This window comes from Bombina bombina, chromosome 3 (genome assembly GCF_027579735.1).
Source record: "Bombina bombina isolate aBomBom1 chromosome 3, aBomBom1.pri, whole genome shotgun sequence".
NCBI classification, from domain to species: domain Eukaryota; kingdom Metazoa; phylum Chordata; class Amphibia; order Anura; family Bombinatoridae; genus Bombina; species Bombina bombina.
The window spans coordinates 1,152,130,844-1,152,155,773 of record NC_069501.1 but is presented as its reverse complement, the minus strand read 5'-3'; the positions used below and the strand labels follow the sequence as shown (position 1 = coordinate 1,152,155,773).

General features: G+C 41.3%; 1 protein-coding gene across 1 annotated transcript in view; it reads right to left on the bottom strand.

Moving 5' to 3' along the window:
- C3H11orf65 (chromosome 3 C11orf65 homolog) overlaps positions 1 to 24,930 on the bottom strand; it is a 127,380-nt gene that overhangs the window by 18,864 nt on the left and 83,586 nt on the right. Inside the window, exon 7 of the mRNA XM_053705059.1 lies at positions 15,761 to 15,931. Within this exon, the coding sequence (XP_053561034.1) occupies positions 15,761 to 15,931 (171 nt within the window). The remainder of the gene's footprint in view (positions 1 to 15,760; positions 15,932 to 24,930) is intronic.

The following is a 24,930-nucleotide window of genomic DNA, read 5'->3' as shown; positions in this document are numbered from 1 at the left end:
AAGAGATTTGGTTCATTTTTCACCGTTTTGTAAAATTGTGTGCGCTTTTATTTCTTAAAGGCACAGTACCATTTATTGCAAATTGTATTTTTTACTTGATAAAGTGTTTTTTCCAAACCTGCTTGTGTATAATACTAATCTGTTAAACATGTCTGACACTAAGGAAAAGCCTTGCTCTATGTGTTCAGAAGCCATGGTGGAAAACCCCACTCAAAATGTGTCCCAAGTGCACTAATGTGTCTATACACTTTAAGGATCATATTGTGTCACTTAAAAATATAGCCCTAGATGATTCTTTGACTGAAGGTAATGAGAATAGTCCGCCTTCCTCTCCCCATGTGTCATCACCAGTTACGCCCGCTAAAGCGATACCTAGTACCTCTAGTGCATTGGCACCTATTACATTGCAACAACTGGCGGCAGTCATGGATAATTCCCTTGCGGCCTTTCTATCCAAACTGCCAGTTTTCCCTAAAAAGTGCGATAGCTCTGTTTTGAGAACAGATGAGGAGCAGTCGGAAGCTTTGGGAGGTTTATCTGATGTACCCTGATGTCTGAGGGAGAAATTTCTGACTCAGGAAAAGTTTATCAGCGGGCAGAATCAGATTCACTAGCGTTTAAATTTAAATTGGAACACCTCCGCGTTCTGCTTAGGGAGGTTTTATCAACTCTGGATGATTGTGACCCTATGGTGGTCCCAGAGAAATTGTGTAAAATATCTAGAAGTCCCTGTATACACTGATGCGTTTCGGATCCCTAAGAGGGTGGCGGATATTGTTGCTAGGGAGTGGGAGAGACCAGGTGTACCTTTTGTTCCCCCCTCTATCTTTAAGAAAATGTTCCACATAACTGATCCCAGACGGGACGCGTGGCAGACGGTCCTTAAGGTAGAGGGGGCAGTTTCAACACTAGTCAAGCGCACAACCATACCAATTGATGACAGTTGTGTTTTCAAAGATCCTATGGATAAAAAATTAGAAGGTTTACTAAAGAAAATATTTGTTCAACAAGGTTTCCTTCTCCAACCTATTGCCTGCATTATTCCTGTAACTACTGCAGCGGCTTTTTGGTTTGAGGCGCTGGAGGAGTCGCTCCAGAGGGAGACTTCATATGACGAAGTCATGGATAGAATTAATGCTCTAAAACTGGCTAATTTTTTTATCACAGATGCCGCTTTGCAATTAGCTAAGTTAGCGGCGAAAAATTCTGGTTTTGCCATCATGGCGCGCAGAGCGCTTTGGCTCAAGTCATGGTCGGCCGACGTGTCGTCCAAAACAAAATTACTAAATATTCCTTTTTGGACCCGAGTTGAAAGAGATTATTTCGGATATCACTGGGGGAAAGGGCCATGCCCTCCCGCAAGATAGGCCTTTTAAGGCTAAAAACAAGGCTAATTTTCGTTCCTTTCGCAACTTCAGGAGCGGTCCTGCTTCAACCTCTGCAACCGCACAGCAAGAGGGTAACGCTTCACAGCCCAAGGCAACCTGGAAACCTTTGCAGGGCTGGAACAAGGGTAAACAGGCCAAAAAGCCTGCGGCTGCTACTAAGACAGCATGAAGGGGTAGCCCCCGATCCGGGACCGGATCTGGTAGGGGGCAGACTCTCTCTCTTTGCTCAGGCTTGGGCAAGAGATGTTCCCGATCCCTGGGCATTAGAGATCGTTGCTCAGGGATATCTTCTAGAATTCAAGGACTCTCCTCCAAGGGGAAGGTTCCACATTTCTTGTCTGTCTACAGACCAGACAAAGAAAGAGGCGTTCTTACGCTGTGTAGAAGATCTAATCAAGATGGGAGTGATATATCCAGTTCCAATTACAGAACAAGGACTGGGTTTTTACTCAAACCTGTTTGTGGTTCCCAAAAAGGAAGGAACTTTAAGGCCAATCCTGGATCTAAAGATTCTAAACAAATTCCATCATTCGAAATGGAGACCATTCGGACAATCTTACCGATGATCCAGGAAGGTCAATATATGACTACCGTGGATCTAAAGGATGCGTACCTTCATATTCCTATCCACAAAGATCACCATCAGTTCCTAAGGTTCGCCTTTCTGGACAAGCATTACCAGTTCGTGGCCCTTCCCTTCGGGTTGGCCACCGCTCCCAGAATTTTCACAAAAGTGCTAGGGTCCCTTCTAGCGGTACTGAGACCGCGGGGCATTGCAGTAGCACCTTACCTGGAAGACATCTTAATACAGGCGTCGTCTTTTTCCCAGAGCCAAGGCTCATACCGAGATTGTTCTGGCCTTTCTAAGGTCTCACGGGTGGAAGGTGAACACCGAAAAAAGTTCTCTGTCCCCGCTCACAAGGGTTCCCTTCCTGGGAACATTAATAGACTTGGTAGAAATTAAAATATTTCTGACGGAGGTCAGAAGGTTAAAGCTTTTAACTACTTGCCGAGCTCTTCATTCCGTTCCTCGGCCATCTGTAGCTCAGTGCATGGAGGTAATCGGATTAATGGTAGCAGCAATGGGCGTAGTCCCTTTTGCTCGAATTCATCTCAGACCACTGCAATTGTGCATGCTCAAACAGTGGAATGGGGATTATGCAGATTTGTCTCCTCAAATCTAACTGGACCAGAAAACCAGAGATTCTCTTCTCTGGTGGTTGTCTCAGGATCACCTGTCTCAGGGAATGTGTTTCCGCAGACCGGAGTGGATCATTGTAACGACCGACGCCAGTCTGTTAGGCTGGGGCGCGGTCTGGGGCTCCCTGAAAGCTCAGGGCCTATTGTCTCGGGAAGAGTCTCTTCTCCCGATAAACATTTTGGAACTGAGAGCGATATTCAACACGCTCCAGGCATGGCCTCAGCTAGCGGCGGCCAAATTCATCAGATTTCAGTCGGACAACATCACGACTGTAGCATACATCAATCATCAGGGAGGAACAAAGAGTTCCTTAGCGATGAAGGAAGTAACCAAAATAATCAGGTGGGCGGAGGATCTCTCTTGCCATCTATCTGCAATTAACATCCCAGGAGTAGACAACTGGGAAGTGGATTTCCTAAGTCGTCAGACTTTTCACCCGGGGGAGTGGGAACTCCACCCGGAGGTTTTTGCTCAGCTGACCCAGCTATGGGGCATTCCAGAGTTGGATCTGATGGCGTCCCGTCAGAACACCAAACTTCCTCTTTACGGATCCAGGTCCAGGGACCCCAAGGCGGCATTGATAGATGCTCTAGTAGCGCCTTGGTCCTTCAATCTAGCTTATGTCTTTCCACCGTTTCCCCTTCTCCCTCGGCTGGTAGCCAGAATCAAACAGGAGAAGGCCTCAGTAATTCTGATAGCGCCTGCGTGGCCACGCAGGACTTGGTATGCAGACCTAGTGGACATGTCATCTGTCCCACCATGGACACTGCCAACGAGGCAGGATCTTCTAATTCAAGCATCCAAATCTAGTTTCTCTGCAGCTGACTGCTTGGAGATTGAACGCTTAATTTTATCCAAGCGTGGGTTTTCTGAATCAGTCATAGATACTCTGATCCAAGCTAGAAAGCCTGTCACCAGGAAAATTTACCATAAGATATGGCGGAAATATCTTTTTTGGTGTGAATCCAAGGGTTACTCGTGGAGTAAGATTAGGATTCCAAGGATATTGTCTTTTCTCCAAGAAGGATTGGAGAAAGGTTTGTCAGCTAGTTCCTTAAAGGGACAGATATCCGCTCTGTCTATCCTTTTACACAAGCGTCTGGCAGAAGTACCAGACGTTCAAGCGTTTGCACAGGCTTTAGTCAGAATCAAGCCTGTCTATAGACCTGTGGCTCCTCCATGGAGTCTAAATTTAGTTCTTTCAGTTCTTCAAGGAGTTCCGTTTGAACCTTTACATTCCATAGATATTAAGTTATTATCTTGGAAAGTTTTGTTTTTTGGTAGCTATATCTTCTGCTCGAAGAGTTTTAGAATTGTCTGCTTTGCAGTGTAATTCACCCTATTTGGTGTTCCATGCAGATAAGGTAGTTTTGCGTACCAAACCTGGTTTTCTTCCTAAAGTTTCTTCTAACAAGAATATTAACCAGGAAATAGTTGTTCCTTCTCTGTGTCCTAATCCAGCTTCTAAGAAGGAATGGCTTTTACACAATCTTGATGTGGTTCGTGCTTTGAAATTCTATTTACAAGCAACCAAGGATTTCAGACAAACATCATCTTTGTTTGTTGTCTATTCCGGTAAGAGGAGAGGTCAGAAAGCGACTGCTACCTCTCTTTCCTTCTGGTTGAAAAGCATCATCCGATTGGCTTATGAGACTGCTGGGCAGCAGCCTCCTGAACGAATTACAGCTCATTCCACCAGAACTGTGGCTTCCACTTGGGCTTTCAAGAATGAGGCTTCTGTTGAACAGATTTGTAAGGCAGCGACTTGGTCTTAACTGCATACTTTTGCCAAATTTTACAAATTCAATACTTTTGCTTCTTCGGAGGCTATTTTTGGGAGAAAGGTTTTGCAAGCAGTGTTGCCTTCCGTTTAGGTTACCTGTCTTGTTCCCTCCCTTCATCCGTGTCCTAAAGCTTTGGTATTGGTATCCCACAAGTAAGGATGAATCCGTGGACTGGATACACCTTGCAAGAGAAAACAGAATTTATGCTTACCTGATAAATTACTTTCTCTTGCGGTGTATCCAGTCCACGGCCCGCCCTGGCAATTAAGTCAGGTTGAAATTTATTGTTTAAACTACAGTCACCAATGCACCCTATGGTTTCTCCTTTTTCTCCTAACCGTCGGTCGAATGACTGGGGGGCGGAGCCAGAGGGGGAGCTATATGGACAGCTCTGCTGTGTGCTCTCTTTGCCACTTCCTGTGGGGAATGAGAATATCCCACAAGTAAGGATGAATCCGTGGACTGGATACACCGCAAGAGAAAGTAATTTATCAGGTAAGCATAAATTCTGTTTTTTTCCAGATTCTGCTATTCCTTTTTCTAAATAAGAGTGCTGCGAAGAAGAATCCCTTCTCTCTAGATTTGTAACTATTTATTTATTTGTTTGATGTAGTTTAATGCCAAAATGTGAATATGTAACACTGTTAGACTTTTTATTAAGGTGTAATTCTATACTTTGACCACTAGGTGGCGTCTAGATTTAAAGGATAGGTATTTGATGAAATTGTATTAGATTAGTTGCACCTATGGTGACAGGTATTTAAGTAATGTGTGTGTTGTAAAAAGGTCATATGATTAAGGGCATTTGAGCCCGAAACGTCATGTTTGCTTTCCTCCTGGTACAATAAAAGGTTTGGAAATTGTTAACCCTTGATGTGCTGCTGGAGTTATTTGATTGTGGATGTGTTGGAGCCTACAAGCAGGGGCTCTTCCAGCGTGCACTTGTATTACCACTGGTGCTGGAGTATTACTGACTTATACTGAAATAATATTTGATATTATTAAGATTGATATTAAATCTATGTTTTTAGCTATTCTATCTAGAAGAGCTTTATGGCTTAAATCATGGAATGCTTATATGGTGTCTAAATCTAGATTACTATCTTTATCTTTTCAAGGTAATAATTTATTTGGTTCTCAATTGGAATCTATTATCTCCACTATCACTATTTCTGCCCCAAGATAAAAAAATCTAAGGATAAATTTAAAGCTTCCAATAGTTTTCGTTCCTTTCGTCAGACTAAGGAACAAAAAAACACTCCTTCCCCTAAAGCCTCTGGTTCCAATTGGAGACCATCCATAAATTGGAATTAATCCAAGCCTTATAAGAAACCAAATACAGCCCCTAAGACTGCATGAAGGTGCGACCCTCAAACCAGTTCAACTGGTGGGGGGGGGCAGATTGAAATTGTTTCAAGACATTTGGGCAGATTCTGTCCAAAATCAGTGGATTCAGGATACTGTTTCTCAGGGGTATCGAATAGGTTTCAGAAAAAGACCTACCATGGGAAAATTCTTTCTTTCCCATGTTCCAACAAACCCTGTAAAGGCTCAGGCTTTTCTGAAGTGTATTTCAGATCTAGAGCTTTCAGGGGTGATTGTTCCTGTTCCTCTACAGGAACAGGTTTGGGTTTTTATTCAAATCTGTTCATTGTCCCAAAGAAGGAAGATTCATTCAGACCAAGGTCATTTCATGTCCACAATAGACTTACAGGATGCTTATCTTCATATTCCGATTCACCCAGATCACTATCGGTTTCTGAGATTCTCTTTTCTAGACAAGCATTACCAATTTGTCGCTCTTCCGTTTGGCTTAGCGACAGCTCCGAGAATCTTTTCAAAGGTTCTCGGTGCCCTTCTATCTGTAATCAGAGAGCAGGGTATTGCGGTGTTTCCTTATTTGGATGATATCTTGGTACTAGCTCAATCTTTTCATTTAACAGAATCTCACATGAAACAACTTGTGTCGTTTCTTCAAAGACATGGTTGGAGGATCAATTTACAAAAGAGTTTCTTGATTCCAAAAACAAAGGTCACCTTTTTAGGTTTTCAGATAGATTCAGTGTCCATGACTCTTTCTTTGACAGACAAGAGACGAATGAAGTTAGTGTTAGCTTGTCTAAAACTTCAGTCTCTATTATTCCCTTCAGTGGCTATGTGCATGGAAGTTTTAGGTCTCATGATTGCAGTATCGAATGCTCGTTTTCATATGAGACCTCTTCAGCTTAGCATGTTGCACCAATGGTGCAGGGATTATACTCAGATATCACAGTTGATATACTTAAGTCCCAACATTCAACACTCTCTGACTTGGTGGTTAAACCATCACCTTATTGTTCAAGGGGCCTCTTTCGTTCGTTCTCCCTGGACTGTGATCACAACAGATGCAAGTCTTACAGGTTGGGGAGCTGTCTGGGGGGTTTCTGACAGCACAAGGGGTTTGGAACCTCAGGAGGTGAGGTTACCAATCAAGATTTTAGAACTCTGTGCTATTTTCAGAGCTCTTGAGGCTTGGCTGGAGAGAACTTTATATTCAGTTTCAGACAGACAATATCACTAGAGTGGCATATGTCAAACATCAAGGGGGGACTCGCAGTCCTTCAGCAATGAAAGAAGTATCTCTGATACTTTCTTGGGCGGAGTCCAACTCTTGTTAAATTTCTGCGATTCATATCCCAGGAGTAGACAATTGGGAAGCAGATTATCTCAGACTTTACATCCGGGAGAGTGGTCTCTCCATCCAGATGTGTTTTTTCAATTGGTACAGATGTGGGGTCCACCAGAAATAGATCTGATGGCCTCGCGTCTGAACAAGAAGCTTCCAAGATACCTCTCCAGGTTCAAGGATCCTCAGGCGGAGATGGTAGATGCTCAAGCAGTTCCTTGGTTTTACCAACCTGCTTACATTTTTCCACCTCTGGTTCTTCTTCCAAAGGTGATCTCTAAGATCATAATGGAACGATCTTATGTGTTTCTGATAGCTCCAGCTTGGCCTCTCAGGTTATGGTATGCGGACCTTGTCAGGATGTCCAGTTGCCAACCTTGGCCACTTCCTTTAAAGGGACACTGAACCCACATTTTTTTCTTTCATGATTCAGATAGAGCATGCAATTAACTTTCTAATTTACTTATATTATCAATTTTTCATCATTTTCTTGCTCTCTTTATTTGAAAAAGAAGGCATCTATGCTAAGGAGCCAGCAAATTGTTGGTTTGGAACCATGGACAGCACTTGTTTGTTTACTGGTGCTGTCCAATCAGCAAGGACAACCCAGGTTGTTCACCAAAAATGGGCCGGCATCTAAACTTACATTCTTGCTTTTCAAATAAACATACCAAGAATGAAGAAAATTTGATAATAGAAGTAAATTAGAAAGTTGCTTAAAATTGCATGCTCTATCTGAATCACAAAAGAAAAAATTTGGGTTCAGTGTCCCTTTAAGGCCAGACCTTCTGTCTCAAGGGCCATTTTTCCATCAGGATCTCAAATCTCTAAATTTAATGGCATGGAAATTGAACGCTTAGTGCTTAGTCATAGAGGTTTTTCTGACTCGGTGATTAGCACTATGATACAGGCTTGTAAGTCTGTTTCAAGGAAAATGTATTATCGGGTTTGAAAAAACAGAATTTATGTTTACCTGATAAATTACTTTCTCCAACGGTGTGTCCGGTCCACGGCGTCATCCTTACTTGTGGGATATTCTCTTCCCCAACAGGAAATGGCAAAGAGCCCAGCAAAGCTGGTCACATGATCCCTCCTAGGCTCCGCCTACCCCAGTCATTCGACCGACGTTAAGGAGGAATATTTGCATAGGAGAAACCATATGATACCGTGGTGACTGTAGTTAAAGAAAATAAATTATCAGACCTGATTAAAAAACCAGGGCGGGCCGTGGACCGGACACACCGTTGGAGAAAGTAATTTATCAGGTAAACATAAATTCTGTTTTCTCCAACATAGGTGTGTCCGGTCCACGGCGTCATCCTTACTTGTGGGAACCAATACCAAAGCTTTAGGACACGGATGAAGGGAGGGAGCAAATCAGGTCACCTAAATGGAAGGCACCACGGCTTGCAAAACCTTTCTCCCAAAAATAGCCTCAGAAGAAGCAAAAGTATCAAACTTGTAAAATTTGGTAAAAGTGTGCAGTGAAGACCAAGTCGCTGCCCTACATATCTGATCAACAGAAGCCTCGTTCTTGAAGGCCCATGTGGAAGCCACAGCCCTAGTGGAATGAGCTGTGATTCTTTCGGGAGGCTGCCGTCCGGCAGTCTCGTAAGCCAATCTGATGATGCTTTTAATCCAAAAAGAGAGAGAGGTAGAAGTTGCTTTTTGACCTCTCCTTTTACCGGAATAAACAACAAACAAGGAAGATGTTTGTCTAAAATCCTTTGTAGCATCTAAATAGAATTTTAGAGCGCGAACAACATCCAAATTGTGCAACAAACGTTCCTTCTTCGAAACTGGTTTCGGACACAGAGAAGGTACGATAATCTCCTGGTTAATGTTTTTGTTAGAAACAACTTTTGGAAGAAAACCAGGTTTAGTACGTAAAACCACCTTATCTGCATGGAACACCAGATAAGGAGGAGAACACTGCAGAGCAGATAATTCTGAAACTCTTCGAGCAGAAGAAATTGCAACCAAAAACAAAACTTTCCAAGATAATAACTTAATATCAACGGAATGTAAGGGTTCAAACGGAACCCCCTGAAGAACTGAAAGAACTAAGTTGAGACTCCAAGGAGGAGTCAAAGGTTTGTAAACAGGCTTGATTCTGACCAGAGCCTGAACAAAGGCTTGAACATCTGGCACAGCTGCCAGCTTTTTGTGAAGTAACACAGACAAGGCAGAAATCTGTCCCTTCAGGGAACTTGCAGATAATCCTTTTTCCAATCCTTCTTGAAGGAAGGATAGAATCTTAGGAATCTTAACCTTGTCCCAAGGGAATCCTTTAGATTCACACCAACAGATATATTTTTTCCAAATTTTGTGGTAAATCTTTCTAGTTACAGGCTTTCTGGCCTGAACAAGAGTATCGATAACAGAATCTGAGAACCCTCGCTTCGATAAGATCAAGCGTTCAATCTCCAAGCAGTCAGCTGGAGTGAGACCAGATTCGGATGTTCGAACGGACCCTGAACAAGAAGGTCTCGTCTCAAAGGTAGCTTCCATGGTGGAGCCGATGACATATTCACCAGATCTGCATACCAAGTCCTGCGTGGCCACGCAGGAGCTATCAAGATCACCGACGCCCTCTCCTGATTGATCCTGGCTACCAGCCTGGGGATGAGAGGAAACGGCGGGAACACATAAGCTAGTTTGAAGGTCCAAGGTGCTACTAGTGCATCCACTAGAGCCGCCTTGGGATCCCTGGATCTGGACCCGTAGCAAGGAACTTTGAAGTTCTGACGAGAGGCCATCAGATCCATGTCTGGAATGCCCCACAGTTGAGTGACTTGGGCAAAGATTTCCGGATGGAGTTCCCACTCCCCCGGATGCAATGTCTGACGACTCAGAAAATCCGCTTCCCAATTTTCCACTCCTGGGATGTGGATAGCAGACAGGTGGCAGGAGTGAGACTCCGCCCATAGAATGATTTTGGTCACTTCTCCCATCGCTAGGGAACTCCTTGTTCCCCCCTGATGGTTGATGTACGCAACAGTTGTCATGTTGTCTGATTGAAACCGTATGAACTTGGCCCTCGCTAGCTGAGGCCAAGCCTTGAGAGCATTGAATATCGCTCTCAGTTCCAGAATATTTATCGGTAGAAGAGATTCTTCCCGAGACCAAAGACCCTGAGCTTTCAGGGGTCCCCAGACCGCGCCCCAGCCCATCAGACTGGCGTCGGTCGTGACAATGACCCACTCTGGTCTGCGGAAGGTCATCCCTTGTGACAGGTTGTCCAGGGACAGCCACCAACGGAGTGAGTCTCTGGTCCTCTGATTTACTTGTATCTTCGGAGACAAGTCTGTATAGTCCCCATTCCACTGACTGAGCATGCACAGTTGTAATGGTCTTAGATGAATGCGCGCAAAAGGAACTATGTCCATTGCCGCTACCATCAAACCTATCACTTCCATGCACTGCGCTATGGAAGGAAGAGGAACGGAATGAAGTATCCGACAAGAGTCTAGAAGTTTTGTTTTTCTGGCTTCTGTCAGAAAAATCCTCATTTCTAAGGAGTCTATTATTGTTCCCAAGAAGGGAACCCTTGTTGACGGAGATAGAGAACTCTTTTCCACGTTCACTTTCCATCCGTGAGATCTGAGAAAGGCCAGGACAATGTCCGTGTGAGCCTTTGCTTGAGGAAGGGACGACGCTTGAATCAGAATGTCGTCCAAGTAAGGTACTACGGCAATGCCCCTTGGTCTTAGCACAGCTAGAAGGGACCCTAGTACCTTTGTGAAAATCCTTGGAGCAGTGGCTAATCCGAAAGGAAGCGCCACGAACTGGTAATGCTTGTCCAGGAATGCGAACCTTAGGAACCGATGATGTTCCTTGTGGATAGGAATATGTAGATACGCATCCTTTAAATCCACCGTGGTCATGAATTGACCTTCCTGGATGGAAGGAAGAATTGTTCGAATGGTTTCCATCTTGAACGATGGAACCTTGAGAAACTTGTTTAAGATGTTGAGATCTAAGATTGGTCTGAACGTTCCCTCTTTTTTGGGAACTATGAACAGATTGGAGTAGAACCCCATCCCTTGTTCTCCTAATGGAACAGGATGAATCACTCCCATTTTTAACAGGTCTTCTACACAATGTAAGAATGCCTGTCTTTTTATGTGGTCTGAAGACAACTGAGACCTGTGGAACCTCCCCCTTGGGGGAAGCCCCTTGAACTCCAGAAAATAACCTTGGGAGACTATTTCTAGCGCCCAAGGATCCAGAACATCTCTTGCCCAAGCCTGAGCGAAGAGAGAGAGTCTGCCCCCCACCAGATCCGGTCCCGGATCGGGGGCCAACATTTCATGCTGTCTTGGTAGCAGTGGCAGGTTTCTTGGCCTGCTTTCCCTTGTTCCAGCCTTGCATTGGTCTCCAAGCTGGCTTGGCTTGAGAAGTATTACCCTCTTGCTTAGAGGACGTAGCACTTTGGGCTGGTCCGTTTCTACGAAAGGGACGAAAATTAGGTTTATTTTTGGCCTTGAAAGGCCGATCCTGAGGAAGGGCGTGGCCCTTACCCCCAGTGATATCAGAGATAATCTCTTTCAAGTCAGGGCCAAACAGCGTTTTCCCCTTGAAAGGAATGTTAAGTAGCTTGTTCTTGGAAGACGCATCAGCTGACCAAGATTTCAACCAAAGCGCTCTGCGCGCCACAATAGCAAACCCAGAATTCTTAGCCGCTAACCTAGCCAATTGCAAAGTGGCGTCTAAGGTGAAAGAATTAGCCAATTTGAGAGCATTGATTCTGTCCATAATCTCCTCATAAGGAGGAGAATCACTATCGACCGCCTTTACCAGCTCATCGAACCAGAAACACGCGGCTGTAGCGACAGGGACAATGCATGAAATTGGTTGTAGAAGGTAACCCTGCTGAACAAACATCTTTTTAAGTAAACCTTCTAATTTTTTATCCATAGGATCTTTGAAAGCACAACTATCTTCTATGGGTATAGTGGTGCGTTTGTTTAAAGTGGAAACCGCTCCCTCGACCTTGGGGACTGTCTGCCATAAGTCCTTTCTGGGGTCGACCATAGGAAACAATTTTTTAAATATGGGGGGAGGGACGAAAGGAATACCGGGCCTTTCCCATTCTTTATTTACAATGTCCGCCACCCGCTTGGGTATAGGAAAAGCTTCTGGGAGCCCCGGGACCTCTAGGAACTTGTCCATTTTACATAGTTTCTCTGGGATGACCAACTTGTCACAATCATCCAGAGTGGATAATACCTCCTTAAGCAGAATGCGGAGATGTTCCAACTTAAATTTAAACGTAATCACATCAGGTTCAGCTTGTTGAGAAATGTTCCCTGAATCAGTAATTTCTCCCTCAGACAAAACCTCCCTGGCCCCATCAGACTGGTTTAGGGGCCCTTCAGAACCATTATTATCAGCGTCGTCATGCTCTTCAGTATCTAAAACAGAGCAGTCGCGCTTACGCTGATAAGTGTGCATTTTGGCTAAAATGTTTTTGACAGAATTATCCATTACAGCCGTTAATTGTTGCATAGTAAGGAGTATTGGCGCGCTAGATGTACTAGGGGCCTCCTGAGTGGGCAAGACTCGTGTAGACGAAGGAGGGAATGATGCAGTACCATGCTTACTCCCCTCACTTGAGGAATCATCTTGGGCATCATTGTCATTGTCACATAAATCACATTTATTTAAATGAGAAGGAACTCTGGCTTCCCCACATTCAGAACACAGTCTATCTGGTAGTTCAGACATGTTAAACAGGCATAAACTTGATAACAAAGTACAAAAAACGTTTTAAAATAAAACCGTTACTGTCACTTTAAATTTTAAACTGAACACACTTTATTACTGCAATTGCGAAAAAATATGAAGGAATTGTTCAAAATTCACCAAAATTTCACCACAGTGTCTTAAAGCCTTAAAAGTATTGCACACCAAATTTGGAAGCTTTAACCCTTAAAATAACGGAACCGGAGCCGTTTTTAACTTTAACCCCTTTACAGTCCCTGGTATCTGCTTTGCTGAGACCCAACCAAGCCCAAAGGGGAATACGATACCAAATGACGCCTTCAGAAAGTCTTTTCTATGTATCAGAGCTCCTCACACATGCGACTGCATGTCATGCCTCTCAAAAACAAGTGCGCAACACCGGCGCGAAAATGAGGCTCTGCCTATGATTTGGGAAAGCCCCTAAAGAATAAGGTGTCTAAAACAGTGCCTGCCGATATAATCTTATCAAAATACCCAGATTAAATGATTCCTCAAGGCTAAATATGTGTTAATAATGAATCGATTTAGCCCAGAAAAAGTCTACAGTCTTAATAAGCCCTTGTGAAGCCCTTATTTACTATCTTAATAAACATGGCTTACCGGATCCCATAGGGAAAATGACAGCTTCCAGCATTACATCGTCTTGTTAGAATGTGTCATACCTCAAGCAGCAAGAGACTGCTCACTGTTCCCCCAACTGAAGTTAATTGCTCTCAACAGTCCTGTGTGGAACAGCCATGGATTTTAGTAACGGTTGCTAAAATCATTTTCCTCATACAAACAGAAATCTTCATCTCTTTTCTGTTTCTGAGTAAATAGTACATACCAGCACTATTTTAAAATAACAAACTCTTGATTGAATAATAAAAACTACAGTTAAAGACTAAAAAACTCTAAGCCATCTCCGTGGAGATGTTGCCTGTACAACGGCAAAGAGAATGACTGGGGTAGGCGGAGCCTAGGAGGGATCATGTGACCAGCTTTGCTGGGCTCTTTGCCATTTCCTGTTGGGGAAGAGAATATCCCACAAGTAAGGATGACGCCGTGGACCGGACACACCTATGTTGGAGAAACCTATATTTCATGGTGTTCAACTCATGATTATTCTTGGCATTCTTTTAGAATTCCTAGGATCTTGCCACTTACATGAAAGAAAACATAATTTATGTAAGAACTTACCTGATAAATTAATTTCTTTCATAGTGACAAGAGTCCATGAGACCCACCCTATTTCTTAGTGGTTATGATTTTTTTTGTATAAAGCACATTATTTTTTCCAGTTCCTCTTTTTTTGTCTGCTTTTTACTCCTTTTTTTACACCTCACTTCTTGGCTATATGTTAAACTGAAGTATAAGTGACGTGGGAGGTGTATTTATAGGTATTTTGAGGTTTGGGAAACTTTGCCCCCTCCAGGTAGGAATGTATATCCCATACGTCACTAGCTCATGGACTCTTGCCACTATGACATAAATAAATTTATCAGGTAAGTTCTTACATAAATTATATTATTTATGCAATATTCATATTTAAAGGTTATTATTGTTATTGTTTAAAAAGATAGATAATCCCTTTATTACAGATTCCCCTGTTTTGCATAACCAACATGGTTATATTAATATACTTTTTAACTCTATGATTACCTTGTATCTTAGCCTTTGCAGACTGTCCCCTTATTTCAGTTTTTTTTTACAGACTTGAATTCAGCCAATCAGTGCCCTCTCACTTGTAAATAAACGGGCGTGGTCACAATGTTATTTGTATGTCACACATTAACTTACGCCCTCTAGCTGTGAAAAACTGCCAAATGCATTGAAATAAGGGGCGACCTTCAAGGTTTTAGAAATTAGCATATGAGCCTACCTAGGTTTAGCTTTCAACAAAGAATACCAAGAGAACAAAGCAAATTTGATGATAAAAGTGAATTGAAAAGTTGTTTAAAATTGCATTCCCTATCTGAATCATTAAAGTTTAATTTTGACTAGACTGTCCCTTTAATAAAGTGTTAAATATAATTGTACTGTAAATATTTCAAATTCCAATGTTCTGCACACACACACACACACACACACACATATATATATATATATATATATATATATATATATATATATATATATATATATATATATATATATATATATATATATAGGTAAAGATATATATTGTACCAAACTACCATTAGACATATGTAGAAATATCTATTTGTGAATAAATATTACATATTCTGCTATGTGAAGAAGCTTGGAATGTGAAATATTATTTTTTTCATGTCAGATTTGCGCACTTTAGAATATGCGTTTGGGGTAGCGCACGAGTAGGATGTTCTATGGGGGATTAGGTTAACAAGTGTGATATTGTTAGTTCGGCTTTTTGCGCAAATCAGGTTAGAATGCGAGCAATAACTTTTTACTTTCAACTTATAATACGCACGCTACCCGAATCGTGCAAAGAACTTCTAGCGCAGTTAGTGCGGGAGGGCTCCACTCGTAATCTAGCCCTATATGGGATAATTGAACTGGCTGTACTCTCCTAGTTGTACAATCAATAGGATTGTGAAACTGCATAGGAACTTAGCCTTAGGCAGCACACAAGCTTGTGTGTACATATATGACCTAGATTGCATGAAATAAAGATGGTCATCCTGTATTTTGGGTACACCATGATTTAGGTTGGATACATTTTACTAACCTGTGACAAGGTGGTATATATTATATTATTTTATATACTAATATATATATATAACTAAAAGTATATGCAATCCTAACAGATCTTATACAAAATGGGTAGATATACAGTCTTGTTCATTGTTTGAGTAGGTAGAAACCCCAGAGACCTTTAGGTGCCTTTTCACAGCTTCAGCTGTTTCAACCTCTGTAGCATAAATATTATTGGCTATATCTTTTCTTTGCTGGAAATCACATTTGATCACTAAATACTTGATGCTGAATTCTTTATTAACATAAAAATATTTACTCATTGTAGTTGAGTGCATTGGTCCAGGTTAGAAGTTCATCCACCTCCCAGTCCATGATAATATCAGCTCCATATTGCTCTACAGATTGTATGACTCCCTGTGTCGCTCTCTGAACTAGGATTTGTGTGTTTGGGTCTTCAGTGCGAGCATGCAGGCTTCCTTCATAATACCTAGGAAAACACAACAAAATTAAACCATAAATGTGAGAATAAACCCAAAACATACATAAGGGTCTTTATGTAACCAGGTCTGAATAAAACAGTATATATTTAATGTTTAGATAAAAAGTTCAATGCAGCAGCATTCAAATTGCACGTCTGCTCAGAGAATCAGTGGTGGCTTTCATGATTCTAATTAAGTCAGTGTCATGCCACAGCTTCCTCCAAAAACGATCGCAAGTATATTGTAAAAATGCTTCAGAATCAATTTTGACCATTATGTCCTTTTAAAGGGTTACTGGCAGTTCATTTTCCTGGAGAGCAGAATTGTTATGTAGATTTTCTCAAAAAAGACTGTTGATAGTTCTGACTACAAACTAGAAAATTTCTATTCCAGGTTTCTAAAACCAAAGACCAGACTCTAAAGATCTATGGTCAGTATTACGAGTCCCTCAGGAATTGAATGGAAGACGTTTTTACCTTGAAAACAGAGTATCTCATTAATGAGAGGTCATTAATATTCTTTATGTGAAGGAGAGACGCTTACTTTATAGTATAGGGCTCAGTAAGCTTATAATTTTTCTCCATGACGGACAGTTTCTAAAAATTTGGCCCCAAGTTAGCTTAGATTGAAGTGAATTTCAGAATGTCCAGACTACATTTTTCCTCCGTTTGTTCTCAAACTATTGCACCTAATTAAAGTGTTTATTCATCCATTTGGTCAAAAAGGTTATGGTTTCCATTATCTTATCCAAACAAATCAACAGATCTGCATGACAGACATCCAACATAGCAGCTATCTGGTGTTTTATCAGGACAAATTGCTTTAACACTAGTTCCTGAGTTCCAAAGGTGGTCTCGAATTTTAACCCCTTAACCCAAAGCAATGTATATATAGGTCATGCGGTACTTTGCATATTGTACCGCACAATGTACTTTTACGTTGGGAGTTGCAGGGAGCTCCAGCAGTCTCGGGTGTTAAGGTACAGGCTGGAGTTCCTGAGTTCCAGGTATCTGCCTGCATATGGAACCAGAGCACCATCCATGCTCCGCTTCAATATGAAGGCAGATGCCAGATCGTTACAGATGGTGACACACAGAGGGAGTAAATCCGGGAGGCAGATGAGTGGTCCAGCAGCGGAGGGGGGAGGGAGTGGGATGGCCCTACCGCAGAAAAAATAAATAAAGGGAGAGGGAGGGATGGGGAGCTACGCTACAGAAAAAAGGTGAGGTGGGTGATCCTTAACTAATGATCACGGGAGGGGGAAGGTGGGGGAACTACTACACTACAGAAATTTAAAAAAAATAAAACATAAAAAATATAAATAAATATATATATACTGTGTGTGTGTGTATATATATATATATATATATATATATATATATATATATATATATATATATATATATATAGGTACTGGCAGAAAGCTGCCAGTACCTAAGATGGTGGGCACTAGTTAGAGGGGGGAGGGTTAGAGAGCTGTTTGAGAGGGATCACGGAGGTTGGACGGTAAGGGGGTATCCTACACTGCAGAAAATATTAACAAAATAAAAAAATATTTAAAAAAAAAAAAAATCTATGCTTACCTGATAAATTTCTTTCCAGGCATGGAGAGTCCACGACATTATTCTAATTACTAGTGGGATATTCAACTCCTGGCCAGCAGGAGGAGGAAAATGGAAAAAGAAGAAACACAAGGGTGAAAAGGTGCCTGAGGTTTACTCAAACAAACTGCCGAATTATAACTAAAAAGGAGGGCGGGGTTATGGACTCTCCATGCCCGGAAAGAAATTTATCAGGTAAGCATAAATTTTGTTTTCTTTCCTATGGCATGGAGAGTCCACAACGTCATTCCAATTACTAGTGGAAACCAATACCCAAGCTCGAGGACACGGAATGAACAGAAAGGGAGAACAAGGCAGGAGGACCTAAACAGAAGGCACCACCACTTGAAGAACCTTTCTCCCAAAAGAGGCCACAGCCGAGGCAAAAGTATCAAATTTGTAGAATTTGGAAAAAGTATGCAAAGAGGACAATGTTGCTGCCTTGCAAATCTGTTCCACAGAAGCTTCATTTTTGAAAGCCCAAGAAGAGGAGACAGTCCTAGTGGAATGAGCCGTAATTCTCTCAGGAGTCTCATAAGCAAAATGAATCATACTTCTTAACCAGAGGGAAAGAGTAGTAGAAGTGGCCTTCTGACCCTTATGCTTTCCAGAGAAAACAACAAACAGGGCAGAAGATTGCCGAAAATCTTTAGTAGCTTGTAGGAAAAATTTGAGAGCACGCACAACATCCAGGATATGAAAAATACGTTCCTTATGAGATAAAGGATTAGGACAAAAAGAAGGAACAACAATATCCTGATTAATGGTTCGATCCGACACCACCTTAGGGAGAAACCCCAATTTAGTACTAAGGACCACCTTATCTGCATGAAAAATAAGGTACAGGGAATCACACTGCAGAGCTGAAAACTCAGAAACTCTGTGAGCGGAAGAAATAGCAAGGAGCACCAAAACCTTTCACAATAACAACTTTATATCAACACAATGCATCGGCTCAAACAGAGCCTGCTGCAAAACTTTAAGAACTAGGTTAAGACTCCAAGGAGGAGCAACAATCTCAAAGCAATCAGCTTCAGATGTAGGAATGGACCCTGATGTAGAAGGTCCTTCCTCAGAGGTAACCTCCAAGATGGAAGAGAAGACATCTTCACCAGATTCGCGAAACAGATCCTGCAAGGCCATGAAGGAGCTATTAAAATTACAGATACTCTCTCCTGTTTTATATGAGTAATCACTCGTAGAAGGAGAGCAAACGGAGGAAACAGGTATGCCAGAGAGAAGATCCAAGGAACCGCTGGAGCGTCTATCAGAACGGCCTGAGGATCTCTTGACCTTGAACCGTACTTTGGAAGCTTGGCGTTTCAACGAAACACCATCAGATCCAACTCCCACCTGTAGGGTATATTTGAGAACACCACCGGATAGAGAGCCCACTCCTCGGGATGAAAGATCTTTCTGTTCAGAAAATTCACCTCCCAGATGACCACCCCTGGAATGTGGATAGCAGATAGGAGACAATTGTGAGCTTCCGCCCACTGCAGAATGCGAGTCACCTCCTTCATAGCCAAGGAACTCTGAGTTCCTCCCTGGTGGTTGAAGTAACCCACTGTGGAGATGTAGTCCAACTGGAATCTGATAAACCAGACTAAAGATAATTGAGGCCATGTCGTCAAGGCATTGGAGACTGCTCTTAACTCTAAGATGTATATGGGAAGAGAAGACTCCTCCTGAGTCCACAGGCCCTTAGCTCTTAATGAGCCCCAAACTGCTCCCCAGCCTAACAAGTTGGCGTCCGTGGTCACAATCACCCAGGAAGGTCTCAGAAAGCATGTGCCCCGAGACAGATGATCCTGTCAAATCCACCATGAAAGACAGTCTCTTGTCAGGGAATCCAGATATATCCGCTGAGAGATCTGAGTCGTCTCCGTTCCATTGTCTGAGTATGCATAACTGCAGAAGTCTCAGATAGTATTGAGCAAAAGGAATGATATTCATTGAAGCTAACATGAGACCAATCACCTCTATGCATTGAGCCACTGATGGGCGAACATAAGCCTGGAGAGAAAGGCAAGAAGTCAGAAGATTTGATTTTCTGACATCCGTCAGGAAAATATTCATGGATATAGAATCTAGAATTGTTCCCAAAAAACACACCTTTGTGTCTGGCACTAGGGGACATTTATTCCAGATTCACTTTCCACCCGTGGAAATGAAGAATAGACAACACCTCAGAATGAGATCTTGCTAACTGAAAAGATGGTGCCTGAACCAAGATCGTCTAGGTATGGCGTCACTGCTATTGTAGTCCTAAGATCACTACAGAAGATGATCTCAACCTAGAACTATCTAAGATGGCACCGTATCAAAAGATAATCTCCTTAACATGAGAAGAAAAAAAATAAAGAACCTTTTATATATAAAAAAAAAAAGGATACCGAAGAATCTCCTAGTGTCCTGAGATCACTGGGAAAGAGATATGATATAGTTAAGACAATACCTTGATGTCTCAAACACTATTAGAAATGCCTCCCTAGGAGAAATTAGATAATAATGATTCCAAGAACCTAATCATGGACATCAATTAAGCGTTAGTGACCTAAATGCATCAAAAAGTAGGAATATGATACAATTGGCCAAACCTACATAAAGAAGAACATAAATCACCTCAATATGAGAGAGAGATTAATATTGAGCCACAATGTCCAAACTAGGGACATAAAATAAGATATTGGTGATAAAAAAGCACTAAACATTATGTATAATGTATAATCCTACGATCATAGGAAATGCCCCAGACATAAACAGAGCTGAAATCATGTCTCCAAATACATAAAAAATGAGAGACAAACAATTTAGAGTCCTGAGAGCACCCAGAACAGATAACAAAATGGCCCTTTAATTCTCCAGTCATACTCCTGGAAAGAAAACCAGAAATATAGAGTGGAAGTCCTGTCACCATAAGGTCCTAAATACTGGACCCCAAGACATATCTCATTAATCTGCCACGAAGATCAATCCAGGGTCTTAAAAAAATATATAATTTTTTTTACGTGGAATAGCCACAAAATTGCAGCAAAAAAACCCCTGAGAATAAAGAAACTCCACATAATCCTCTAACTAGAGCATGTGCCTAGCGTGAAATCTGAACTCAGAGTTTGAGACTGATGCGCTACCAATTGCGTTAGCAAGACTCAGGCAGAAACAAACATTTCATGAGATGATCAAAAAATCTGATATACAGGGATTGAACCTGAGGTTAATAGACAGTTATACTAACCACAAGGTTAACACCAAGCTGAGATACAGATACTACTGTTCAGATAAAAATTTAAAAAAAAACTTTAAAATATTTCACACCTCAGTTTGAAAATATAAGACAAGTGTATTAAAAACACCCTTAAACACCACTAGGTGGCACCAAATAATTTGAAAATACTGAATATCAGGAAAAAAATACACATAATGTATATATACTAGCAAGTCTACTATAAGAATGGGCAGACACTAGGTAAAGTCAAGCAGACAAGCTACAGACCTCAGAGTACACAAACTAACTTAATATAGACTGTGTTTGCACCCTTATATATAAAGAATTCCCTAAAAAAATCCTATAACAAGGAAATAATGGACTGTCGTTGCACACACCTAAACGGCACAAGAAAAAAGGGTCCAATAGGGAAATATGCAGAGGAAAGGCTCTCAAGTGATACCTCCGATAAGGAAGAGGTTAACAATCTGTAAGAAATCTAAAACTAATAACGGCTAAAGCACTATACAAAAGTGTGACACACTGCCGCCATACAAACATAACATCCCCATATAGTCTTAATATAGCTATGCATAGAGTCTAGAAGATATACCGGAGCGTCACACACCCCTAGTAAAACCTATAGTAAAGGAACCGTTCCCCTGAGGGAGCCCGGCTCGATCTTAATATAAACTGGTATAGAGAACAAACAATCGTGCTTGATCCCATACAAAATAAACAACCCCGTACCGCTAACTGTTGATGTCACTAACATAAATACGGGGGGAAAGATAACAGCCTCTCTTGAAGATGCTGCAGACACGGCTCTAACCAATGCCAGATATTTACAATCAAAACCGCGCACCTTAAGAAATATCCCAGTGTGACCGGCTAGGATAACTGCAATGTCAGCCAAGCAGCTAAATGATTTAGGCACTACTAAATTTGATAACTGCTCTCTGCTAACGTAATAAAGAAACCTCATGTCCTTACCTTACCCGGACATAAGCTAAGGAGAAGAGCGCCATTGTGCAAAAGGTGTGAAAAAAGGTCATAGATCATTGTATCTGAGTGCAAATATACAAAAAGATCGTACCTACATTAATTATTGTGTATATAGTTTAGAACACATTTAGTCTGAGACAGAAAAACGTATTAATTAACTCAGTCATCAATAGGGAACCCCTGACTGTAAAGAGGCATATTATTCCCTATATCTTAGTGAATTAACTCCTGGTATGGAAAGGAACGTGATAAATATCCCTAGTGTAAATATACACACGGTCTCCATACAATATAAGCCTGGGTCTTTATGGACTTGACTCTTCAAAAGGATATAAGGCGGCCTCATTTTTCTTCTACTGGATTAGTCCAGTTGCCCTACTTTGTTGAAAAATAACAAAGATTATTGCGATAAGTTTGAGGCAATAATCAACAAGTGCTCATTCGATTTAATTGTGCATACAGTGGAATCCCTCACTAAGGAAATGGCCAAACAAGAAGTGGAATTGGCTACCGTCAAAGAGGAGCTTTCTGGCCAAATCTCCGAGGAAGATTTGAAAAATCTGATAACACAGACGGATGAAAAAATGGATCGCCTGCAAAAGGAGCTAAAAGAAAGAAAGCGTACAAAGTTTGTTTGAGATGAACAAGATTACTCACAAGGCTGGGTCTACAGATGGCGACAGGGTCCCCATGGCAACCGGGGTAAACAGACCAGAGGCAGACGTACGACCAATCAGCACCACAAGAAAGCCGCACGTGATACAGAAGGCGACTCGATGGATGTGACGTCAAGTTCCACAAGTCTGAGCAGAAGCGATACAAGCGGAGAGCAGGAAGAAAGCATCGCAAGAAAGGCACCGGTCAGAAAATCCAACCGGAGGGGCGGAGGACATCAGAGGAATCGACAGTAGTGAATATATCCAGTGTTGCATTGGATGATGGTGAGCTTGCACTCCTCAATAGAGGACTATCGTTTTGCCCAAGTAAGCAGACTGACTTTTTTGAAGTAAATAAAGATCTGAATAGGTTCTATAGGAACATTAAATTGAGAGTACAGTTTGGTGATGTGAGTGTTAAGCACAATACCCCTTGCAAAGACTCTGGGGACTGGACTTTAAAAAAGCTGGGTTTATGGAAAAAGAGTAATTATACACCAGTAATTCATAACAATAGTATTAATACATTTATACAACTTGTAAATTTGGATGTGAGCAAATTACAACAGCAGGTTCTCAGGGGATGGTAAGAAGGTAAAAAGTAATATGAGTAATGTTGAAAAGAAAGCAATACAATCCTTTCAAAGTAAATTGAATAATGTTATCCTGAAGGGAGCCGATAAGGGAGGCGCATCTATGGTTATTGATAAACAGTACTACATTGGGGAAATTAGACAACAATTGGATGACCCTGAAACATATAAGAAATTGTCTCAAAATCCTGTTCATAGGATACAAAAAGAATTATTGGCCTGCCTGGAGAGAGCAGTAAAGGTTGGGGTAATTGACTTAAAATTGAAAGATTTTCTATATAATAAGTCACCAAGAACACCGTTTTTTTATACTATACCAAAGATTCACAAAAACCTTGCTGCTCCTCCAGGTAGGCCAATTATTTCCAGTATAGATTCTGCCTTTTCTAATGTATCTATTTTTATTGATAAATTGTTGCAGCCTGAGGTCTTAAAGTGCAGTTCGTACATTAAAGACACAGGTGATTTTTTGAAAAAAGTGAGAGAATTACATCTACCTAGTGACCGTTTTGTATTATATACATTAGATGTTAAGAGCCTCTATACCTGTATAAAGCATGAAACAGGTATGGGGGTGATTAAGAAAATATTGCATGTAAATGGGGGGTATACTCCTCAATAAAATGCTTTTATAGAAGAACTACTAGGCTTGATTCTGCACTGGAATTACTTCATGTTTCAGGATGATTGGTTCATACAGATAAGAGGAACTGCCATGGGGTCCAACGTGGCCCCATCATACGCCAATTTATTTATGAGTATTATTGAAGAGAACATAGTTTATGAAAATAAATTGTTTAAAGACTATGGAGGAGCCTGGTGGCGCTTCATAGACAACATATTTGGCGTATGGTGGGGCCCCGTGGACTCCCTGGTACAGTTTATTACTGACCTAAATTCTTCTGTAAGGAATTTGGAATTCACATTGAATTTCAGTGAAGAGAGTATCATGTTTTTGGACACTAGAGTGTATAAGAAAAGTCTTACATTGGAATTTGATTTATATTCGAAGGAAACGGACAGGAATACATTGTTAGAATTTCATAATTTCCATCCACGCCATTTGGTAGAATCCTTACCCAAGAGTCAATTGATGAGAGTTCATTGTATTGTGTCGGAATCAGATAATCTTAATAAAAGAATTAATGAAATGCAAGAAAAATTCCGTAATAGAGGTTACCCCCAAAATGTACTAGATAAATGTAGTAATAACCTCACTACCAATAAAGATGATAAAGATAAGAGTAAGAGAATGATCTTTACATCACAGTACAGTGCCCATGGTAGACAAATAGCCAAAATTATTAATAAACATTGGCCTATATTGCAGAGGTGCAATAATAATATTATTGAATTCAAAGAGAGACCTATTATGGCCTATAAAAGGGTAAAGAATTTGAGGGACTACTTTGTTAAGTCTGACATAGGACCAGCTAAGCAGCTACAGCAGAGCCACTTGACAAAGAAGAATGTAGGATGTTATCCTTGTTTAGGTTGTATTAGTTGTAACTCAGTAATAAGGGGCAAAGAGTTTGTCCACCCTAGAAGTGGTAAACGGTATACTATTAGGAATTTTTTTACTTGCGACACTACATATGCAATTTACTTAATTAAATGTCCGTGTTCCCACATCTATATCGGAGAGACGGTAAGAAAAGTGAAAGATAGGCTTAGCCAGCATCGCTCCAATATTAGATGTGGGAACAGGGAGGCACCTGTCTCCAATCATTTTTTGGAGAAAGGCCACAGTATCAGCCAGCTCCGGTGGCAGGTTATTGATCGCGTAGGCCCGCAGAGAATGGGTGGTGACCGTGAGAAAATATTAAAACAAAAAGAAATGCATTGGATTCATAAATTAGGATCACTGGCACCTTATGGCATGAATAGGGATTTCGATTGGTCAGTTTTTTGGTAAAGATTAGGTCTAATTAAATTTTATTTACA